Genomic DNA, 9,990 nt, shown 5'->3' on the forward strand with positions numbered 1-9,990 from the left:
CACCCTGCCCCATTTAACACACACACCCCCCCCACCCCGTCACCCTGCCCCATTTAACACAGCCCTCTCCCTACACCATTACCTGTCCTGATGACACTGAGTCCCATCAGTATCTGACACAGCAACAACTGTTTACTGAGAATCTCCTGCAGGTTTTCCTGTCCCTCCACTGAGAAACCCTGGAAAGAGAACAGTTTCATCACAGATGCCATTCAGAAAGCGTGGACTGAGCTTGACCCTGTATCTAACTCGGAGCTGTCTCTGTCCTGGGAGTACTTTGATGGGCACAGTGTAAAAGAAGCTTCACTCTGTATCTAACCCTGTGCAGTCCCTGTCCTGCGAGTATTTGATGGGGTATTACTTTCAGTTTAAAAGAGCAGAGGGAGTTTTACCCTGTAAGGAGGGGGCTGTGCTGATAGGACAGGCTCCCCTTGAAACATGCTAGGACCAGCATTCTGGTGAGTTGTATAACAAGGACTGTGGATACAGCTTTCAACTAAAGTGTGTGCCGGGGACCGGGGGGGGTGTCAGTTGCATGGTTAAGAGAGGGTGGGCTCAATATAGGTTATGAAAGTTAAGAACAAGTAGTGGGATAGAGAGTATGGAAAGGGTCAAGACTCTAACTTCAGGCGCAACAGATAATGGGGCAACAATGAGAAGGGGCTGAGTGTGTTCTACTTAAATACCCGCAGTATTCGAAACAAGGTCATGAGCTTGTGGTGCAGATTGAAATCGGCGGGTACAATGTAGTGGGTATCACAGAGATGGGAACTAAATATCCAAGGATACACATCTTACCGAAAGGAGAGGCAGATGGACAGAGGAGCTGGGGTTGCCTTGTTAGTACGGAAGGAAATTAAATCAATAGCAAGAGGTGATATAGAGACTGAAAGTTAGAATCTCTGTGGGTAGAGTTGAGGAAACGTAAAGCAAAAAGACCCTATAGGGAGTTGCGCAAAGGCCTCCTAGCAGTAGTCAGGATGTGGGGAATAAATCAGGAGATAGAGAAGGCATGTAAGAAAGGCAGTGGAAGACACCAGCAGCATAGCAGAACCTGAGGAAAGTCAGGGGGAAGAGGTGAACGTAGTGATCTTCACTAAGGAGGCTGCTAAATAAAATTAGAACTCATCATGTTAGGGGCAAGGTACTGGCATGCACCAGTGGAGTTCCACTGGGGTCAGTGTTGGGACCACAACTACTCATGTTATATATTAACCATGTAAAGAAACTGAAGACATTGTTGCTAAGTATGCAGATGACACAAAGCTAGGTGGAGGGCCAGGTAGTGTTGAGGAAGCAGGGAGGTTGCAGAAGGACTTGCACAGGCTGGGAGAGTGGGTAAAGAAGTAGCAGATGGAATACAATGTGGGAAAGTGTGAGGTTATATACTTTGGTAGGAAGAATACAGGCATAGACTATTCTCTAAATGTGGAAAAGATTTGAAATTCTGAAGCACAAAGGGACTTGGGACACATTTCAGGATTCTCTTAAATTTAGTGTGAAGGTTCAGTAGGCAGTTAGGAAGGCAAATGCAACGTTAGCATTATTTCCTGAGGGCTAGAATAAAAGAGCAGAGATGTACTGCTGAGGCTGTGTAAGGCTCTGGTCAGACCACATTTGGAATATTGAGAGCTCTTTTGGGCCCTGTATCTAAGGAAGGATGTGTTGGTGTTGGAGGGGATACAGAGGGGAATTACAAGAATGATCCTGGGAATGAGGAGTGGTTGAGGACTTTGGGTCTGTACTCGATGGAGTTTAGAAGGATGGAGGGGGTTCTGATACAGAATACTGAGAGGCCTGGATAGAGTGGACATGGAGAAGATGTTTCAGTGGGAGAGACTAGGACCCATAGGCACAGCCTCAGGGTGAAGGGACAACCCTTTAGAACTGCAAAGAGGAGGAATTTCTTCAGCCAGAGGGAGGGGAATCTGTGGAACTGATTTCTGCAGGGAGCTGTGGTGGCCAAGTCACGGAGTGTACCTGAGACAGAGAGAGAGACAGTAGGTTCTTGATTAGTAAGGGGGATCAAGGGTTATGGGGAAAAGGCAGGAGAATAGGGTTGAGAAACACATCAGCCATGATCGAATGGTGGTGCAGAACTGATGGGCTGAACGGCCTAATTCTATTCCTGTATCTTATGGTATCTAACCCCATTCTGTCCCTATCCTTGGAGTATTTGATGGGGACAGTGTGGAGTGAACCCTATGTCTATTTCAACAGTGTATCGCAAGCTTTCAGTTTAAAAGAGCTGAGGAACTTTACTTGATCTAACCCTGTGCTGACCCTGTCCCGGGAGTGTTTGGGGACAGTGTAGAGGAAGCTTTACTCTGCAGCTGACCCTGTCCTGGGAGTGTTTGGGGACAGTGTAGAGGAAGCTTTACTCTGTATCTAACCCTGTGCTGACCCTGTACTGGAAGTGTTTGGGGACAGTGTAGAGGGAGCTTTACTCTGCATCTAATCCTGTGCTGTCCCTATCCTGGGAGCGTTTGATGGGTGGACAGTGTAGAGGGAGCTTTCCTCTGTATCTAACGCTGTGCTGTCTCTGTCCTGGGAGCGTTTGATGGGGATATCCATATCTGAGGTGATCTTTCAGACATACCCCATCTGCCATGAGGAAGTGAACTCCTTTCCAGTCTGTGTTCTCCAGCACAAAGCGACGGAACTCTGTGATATTCTCCGGCCGTGTAACATCACCATCGCCATCCACACCGCCTTCACCTGAGGAGTGCAGAGGGAGAGTTAACAGTATATCTGAGAGTGTGGGCGGGGGGGCCCGCACGGGCAACATGTTGCCTGGCAGATAGGGTGACCTATATGGGTGACCTATATGGGTGAGTGTTTATTAAACCACGTGATCTGTATAGGGTGACTTCTTCAGGATCTGTGTGTTATCAGTAAGTTCAGCTCCGTACGTTCGGTCCCTTCATCCCGATCATTTCTATCAGTTATAAAGAGCTGAGGCCCCAGCACCAATCCCTGTGACATACCACCCGTGACATCCAGCCAGTCTGAAAAAGACCCATTTATTCTTACTAGATAACAAGGTGTAGAGCTGGATGAACACAGCAGGCCAAGCAGCATCAGAGGAGCAGGAAAGCTGACGTTTCGGGCCTAGACCCTTCTTCAGAAAACATTTTCTGTTATCTCAGATTCTCCAGCATCGGCAGTTCCTACTATCTCTGTAACATTTATTCTCGCTCTCTGCTTCCTGTTAGCCAGCCAATCATCTCTCCATGTCAATATATTACCCAGTACACCACGAGCTTTCATTTTCCACAACAACCTTTGATGTGGTACCTTATCAAATCATATACAATCCACCTACTGGTTCCCCCTTTATCTACAGCGCAAGTTACTTCTTCAAAGAACTTCAGTGAATTAGTTGAACATGATTTCTCTTTGACAGAATCACGTTGGCTCTGTTTGATTCCCTTGAGCTTATCCAAGTGCCCTGTTCTCACGTCTTTAATAACAGATTGACATTTCCCAGATAACAGATGTCTTAAAGTGGGTAATTTTCAATAAGATAAACATGTAACACAAGCTAGAATAGAGGTTTATTGTAAATACTACAAAAGCAAGGAGGAGGGTTGGAAGGGCAGCCCAGTGCAGTGCAATGTAGGCAGTCAAGAGCACTGAGTCGTAGAGATGTACAGCACGGAAACAGACCCTTCGGTCTAACTCGTCCATGCCGACCAGATATTCTAAACTGATCTAGCCCCATTTGCCAGCATTTGGCCCATATCCCTCTAATTTCCCATTGCCCTTCTTAAACAAAGGAACAAAGATGACTATACTCCAGCCTTCTGGGGATCTTGCCTGTCACTAAAGAGGATACAGAGATCTATACAAGGCCTCACATAGGAAAGGGAGTATAACATACACAACAAGACCAGCTCTGGGTCACATTGAAGAGGGGAGCAGGCCAAGGGGCTGACCCTAGGTCGTGCCGAGGAGTGGGGTGGGGGAAGGGGCTTATTGAGGAGCTGACCGGGGGGAGGTGCTGACTCTGAGAACGGATCTTACCATAATACGGCTCGAATAGTTCGCTGGATGCTGCAAAGAAGTCCTCCATTTTGAAATCATTGGGTCCTTTCAGAGTCATCCCAAAGCCCTTGGCATGCCATCGCTTCCTCCAGAGCACGTACTCGGAGAATCCCCCTGGACCAGCACACACATCCGCAAAGTACAGCAGCTCACTGTCCTTATCCCGTAACAGCGGCTTCTGTGGAAACATTTCACACAACATCACGGTGCAGGGGGAGCAAGGGAGACAGGGGGCTAGGCACTGAGAACAGAAACGGGGGGTGGGGAGGGGTAAACAGAACACAGAAGGACTGAAACGTGGGAGGGGGGAGCAGGATGGACGGTGGACGAGGGGGTGTACGGTGAGAAGGTGACGGGGGTGGAGTGCGAGCTGCACATGGTCAGGAAGGATAAATCCCATTCAGTGAGAGACAGCCCAAGTGAGTATGGAGTTTGGGGAATTCCGAGACAGTGTAGGAATTTGGTGCAGAGGGGAACAAGGTGCTTATTGCTTGGTTTTCTGGCTCAGTTGGTAAGGTTTTTTTTAAAAAACAGGATAAACTGAAGCCCAGGATCAGAGCCCTGCACAAAATCACACCGCACCAGGTTACAGTCCAACAGGGTTTATTTGAAATCACAGCTTTCGGACCGCTGCTCTTTTGTCAGGTGAAGTAACTGTGATTTTGAATGAACCTGTTGGGACTATGACCTGGTGTCGTGTGACTTCTAACTCTGTCCACCCTATTCCAACACCAGCACCTCCACATCCCTACACAAAACAGTGAAATCACTGGTACACCTGTGTAAGTTCATTGGTTGGTAATAGTTACTCATCTGACTATTATAGGTTACATTCAGAAGGTAAAGAGGGGAACGATTTACAAATTACAAACTACAAGACTAGCAGAAAATTATTAAAAAATCAAATGAAGAACTGAGTGATTAAAACAGAGATGAGGGCCAGGTGATGTGTTGTACCTACAGGATGTGGGAGCTGGTGGACGCCACAGTGACTACATCTGTTGTAAGTGTTGGTTGCTGGCTCAGAGGTGATGAGCTGACTCTCTGCACCACTACATGCTGCCCTCAAAGCGCGGTGGGGGGCGCTGGTAGAGACTGTCACACATCTCCTTCTGGAATGTGCTTTTACAAACGAAGTTCTGAGAGAGATGCAGTGATTTTTTGTTGAGATTCGTTCCGAACAGCTCCACGATGCAGGACTCTGTGCTCTACGCTCTGTTCCCCAGGGCATACACCGAGACAAACACTGATTGCACCTGGAGGACTATAATGTCAGTATAAGACACTCTTTGGTCTGCTTGAAATGTGCTGGTGTTCCAGAGCAAGAAGCTGACCACAAGACTGTTGTACTTGAATGCACACAGTATACAAAGCTTGGTTAAGTGAGCTTGTGGTGCAGATTGAAATTGGCGGGTACAATGTAGTGGATATCACAGAGATGGGACTGCAAGTGGATCAGGGCTGGGAACTAAATATCCAAGGATACACATCTTACCGAAAGGAGAGAGTGATGCATGTATGGGATGAGCTGGCAGGTGTGGTGGTGGAGGCTGATACAATTATAACATTTAAAAGGCACCTGGGTGGGTATATAAATAGGAAGGGTTGAAAGAGAAATGGGGCAATGCTGGCAAGTGGGACTGCATTAACTTAGGATATCTGTCAGCATGGACGAGTTGGACCGATGGGTCTATTTCCATGCTTTGCAGCTCTAATGACAGGCAAATGGGCAGAGAGGGGGTGTTGCCTTGTTAGTAAGAAATGGAATTACTCTGATAGCAAGAAGTGATATAAAGACACAAGGTGTAGAATCTGTGTGGGTACAGTTCGGCAAAGGAAGACTGACCCTGTGAGCTGTGTACAGGCCTCCTAGCAGTAGTCACAATGCGAGAAAGAAAATAAATCAGGAGATAGAGAAGGCAGGTAAGAAAGGCACTGTTACAATATTCATGGGGGACTTCAAATGCAGGTGGACTGGGAAAATAAGTTTGATAAGGTATCACAAAAGAAAAGGAATTCATGGAATGTCTACAAGATTTTTTTGGAGCAGCTTGTGGTAGATCCCACTATGGAACAGGCAATTCTGGATTTAATGATGTGTAAAGAGACAGACTTGATTAGGGATCTTGACGTGAAGGAACTCCCTAGGGACAGTAAAACAGAACATCAACAGTCAAAAAGCAGAGGTCAGTGCAGTGGTCATCACCAAAGAGAAGGTGCTAGGGAAGCTGAAAGGTCTGAAGGTGGATAAGTCACCTGGACCAGATGTACAACACTAGAGTGCTGAAGGAGATAGCTGAGGAAATTGTAGGGGCATTGGTGGTGATCTTTCAGGAATCACTGGAGTCAGGGAGGGTCCCAGAGAACTGGAAAATGGCTAATGTAACGCTCCTGTTTAAGAAGGCAGGCAGAAGACAGAAAACTGTCAGCTAGTTAGCCTCACCTCAGTAGTTGGGAAGCTTTTAAAGTCCATTATTAAGGATGAGATTGTGGAGTACTTGGGACTGCATGGTAAAATAGGGCTGAGTCAGCATGGTTTTATCAAGGAGAGGTCATGCCTGACAAATCTGTTGCAATTCTTTCAGCAGGTAATGAGCAAATTACACAAAGGACAGCCAGTGGACATGATCTATTTAGACTCCAGAAGGCTACGAAACAAGCTAAGAGCCCATGGTGTTCGGGGCAAGGTACAGGCATGGGTAGAGGATTGGTTGACTGGCAGAAGGCAGAGAGTGGGGATAAAGGGGTCTTTTTCAGGATGGCAGCCGGTGACTAGTGGAGATCCGCTGGGATAACCCTGGGACCGCAACTAATCACATTATACATTAATGATCTGGATAAAGGAACTGAGGGCATTGTTGCTGAGTACGCAGATGACACAAAGGGGCGGCACGGTGGCTCAGTGGTTAGCACTGCTGCCTCACAGTGCCAGGGACTCGGGTTCGATTCCAGCCTCGGGTGACTGTCTGTGTAGAGCTTGCAGCCTTCCCCATGCCTGCGTGGGTTTCCACCAGGTGCTCCGGTTTCCTCCCACAGTCCAAAGGTGTGCAGGCTAGGTGGATTGGACATGCTAAATTTGGAAGAAAATGGGCTTATTAGTGATAGGCAGCATGGTTTTGTGCAAGGAAGGTCACGTCTTACCAACTTGACAGAATTCTTTGAGGAATGGACAAAGTTGATAGGTGAGGGAAGGGCTGTAGATGTCATATACATGGACTTCAGTAAGGCGTTTGCTAAGGTTCCCCATGGTAGGCTGATGGAGAAAGTGAAGTCGCATGGGGTCCAGGGTGTACTAGCTAGATGGATAGAGAACTGGCTGGGCAACAGGAGACAGAGAGTTGTAGTGGAAGGGAGTTTCTCAAAATGGAGAACTGTGACCAGTGATGTTCCACAGGGATCCGTGTTGGGACCACTGTTGTTTGTGATATACATAAATTATCTGGAAGAAGGTACAGATGGTCTGATTAGCAAGTTTGCAGATGACACTAAGATTGGTGGAGTAACAGATCGTGAAGGAGACTGTCGGAGAATGCAGCAGAATATAGATAGATTGGAGAGTTGGGTGGAGAAATGGCAGATGGCGTTCAATCCAGGCAAATGCGAGGTGATGCATTTTGGAAGATCCAATTCAAGAGCGAACTATACAGTAAATGGAAAAGCCCTGGGGAAAGTTGATGCACAGAGAGATCTATGTGTTCAGGTCCATTGTACCCTGAAGGTGGCAACGCAGGTCGATAGAGTGGTCAAGAAGGCATACGGCATGCTTTCATTCATCGGACGGGGTATTGAGTACAAGAATTGGCAGGTCGTGTTACAGTTGTATAGGACTTTGGTTCGACCACATTTGGAATACTGCGTACAGTTCTGGTCGCCACATTACCAAAAGGATGTGGATGCTTTGGAGAGGGTGCAGAGGAGGTTCACCAGGATGTTGCCTGGTATGGAGGGCGCTAGCTATGAAGAGAGGTTGAGTAGATTGGGATTATTTACATTAGAAAGACGGAGGTTGAGGGGGGACCTGATTGAGGTCTACAAAATCATGAGAGGTACAGACAGGGTGGATAGCAAGAAGCTTTTTCCCCAGAGTGGGGGACTCAATTACTAGGGGTCACGATTTCAAGGTGAGAGAGGAAAAGTTTAAGGGAAATATGCGTGGAAACTTCTTTATGCAGAGGGTGGTGGGTGCCTGGAACGCGTTGCCAGCGGAGGTGGTAGAGGTGGGCACGATAGCGTCATTTAAGATGTATCTAGACAGATACATGAATGGGCAGGTAGCAGAGGGATACAGATCCTTCGAAAATAGGCGACAGGTTTAGATAGAGGATCTGGATCGGCACAGGCTTGGAGGGCCGAAGGGCCTGTTCCTGTGCTGTAATTTTCTTTGTTCTTTGTTCTAAATTGCCCATAGTGTTCAGGGATGTGCAGCTTATGTGGGTTATAGGGGGATGGTTCTGGGTGGGATGTTCCAAGGGTCAGTGTGGACTTGTTGGGCCAAAGGGCCTGTTTCCACACTGTAGGGATTTATGACAAAGCTAGGTGGAGGGCCAGGTAGTGTTGAGGAAGCGGGGAGGCTGCAGAAGGACTTGGACAGGCTGGGAGAGTGGGCAAAGAAGTTACACACAGAATACAATGTGGAAAAGTGTGAGGTTATACACTTTGGAAGGAAGAATAGCGGTGAAGATTATTTCATTAAATGGGGAAAGGCTTCAGAAATCACATTTAGGAGTCTGAGTACAGGATTCTCTTAAGGTTAACATTTGGTTCAGTTGGCGGTTAGGAAGGCAAATGCAATTGTAGCATTCATTTCCAGAGGGCTACAATACAAGAGCAGGGATGTACCGCTGAGGCTGTATAAGGCTGTGGTCAGACTGCATTTGGAATAGTGACCAGTTTTGGGCCCTGTATCTAAGGAAGGATGTTGGGTGGGGTCTAGAAGAGGTTTACAAGAATGATGCTGGGAATGAGGAGTGGTTGAGGACTCTGGGTCTATACTCGATGGAGTTTAGAAGGATGGCGGCGGGGGGATCTGATTGAAACTTACAGAATACTGAGAGGCCTGGATAGAGTGGATGTGGAGAAGATGTTTTCACCAGTGGGAGAGACTAGGACCCATAGGCACAGCCTCAGGGTGAAGGGACAACCCTTTAGAACTGCAAAGAGGAGGAATTTCTTCAGCCAGAGGGAGGTGAATCTGTGGAACTGATTTCTGCAGGGAGCTGTGGTGGCCAAGTCACGGAGTGTACTTGAGACAGAGATAGATACAGTAGGTTCTTGATTAGTAAGGGGGATCAAGGGTTACAGGGGGATGGCAGGAGAATGGGGATGAGAAACATATCAGCCATGATCGAATGGTGGTGCAGACTCGATGGGCCGAATGGCCTAATTCTGCTGCTATACCTTATGGTCTGATGCCATGGGGATTGTGCAGTTGATGGATATGGAAGGTTTGAGTTATAAGGAAAGGCTGGATAGGCTGGGACTTTTCTCACTGGAGCGTAAGAGGTTGAGAGGTGACCTTTATAGAGGTTTATAAAATAATGAGAGGTACGGATAGGGTTAATGGTAGTTGTCTTTTCCCTAAGATGGGGAATTTCAAGACTAAGTGACATGTTTTTAAGGTGAGAGGAGAGAGTTTTAAAAAATGAACTTCCTGAGGAAGTGGTGGATGTGGGTACAATTACAACGTTTAAAAGACATTTGGGTAAGTACATGAATACAGAAGGTTTGGAGGGATATGAGCCAGGAGCAGACAGGTGGGACTAGTTTAGTTTGGAATTATGTTCGGCATGGACCGGTTGGACCGAAGGGTCTGTTTCCGTGCTGTATGACTCTGAGAGGGAGGGGGAAGAGGAAGTCACAGAGGGGGAGACAGAATGAAGAGAGAAGGTTGGAGGGGAAGCAAGGGGTTTCAAGGCACAGGAGGGGTTCAACAGGGACGGAAAG

General features: G+C 47.3%; 1 protein-coding gene across 1 annotated transcript in view; it reads right to left on the reverse strand.

Annotated features, from left to right (window-relative positions):
• cmtr1 (cap methyltransferase 1) overlaps nt 1–9,990 on the reverse strand; it is a 36,908-nt gene that overhangs the window by 17,730 nt on the left and 9,188 nt on the right. The window contains 3 exon segments of the mRNA XM_048597398.1: nt 83–179; nt 2,600–2,718; nt 4,027–4,225. Coding sequence (XP_048453355.1) covers nt 83–179; nt 2,600–2,718; nt 4,027–4,225 — 415 coding nt within the window.

The sequence above is a fragment of the Rhincodon typus genome, chromosome 5, assembly GCF_021869965.1.
Source record: "Rhincodon typus isolate 14 chromosome 5, sRhiTyp1.1, whole genome shotgun sequence".
Taxonomy (NCBI): domain Eukaryota; kingdom Metazoa; phylum Chordata; class Chondrichthyes; order Orectolobiformes; family Rhincodontidae; genus Rhincodon; species Rhincodon typus.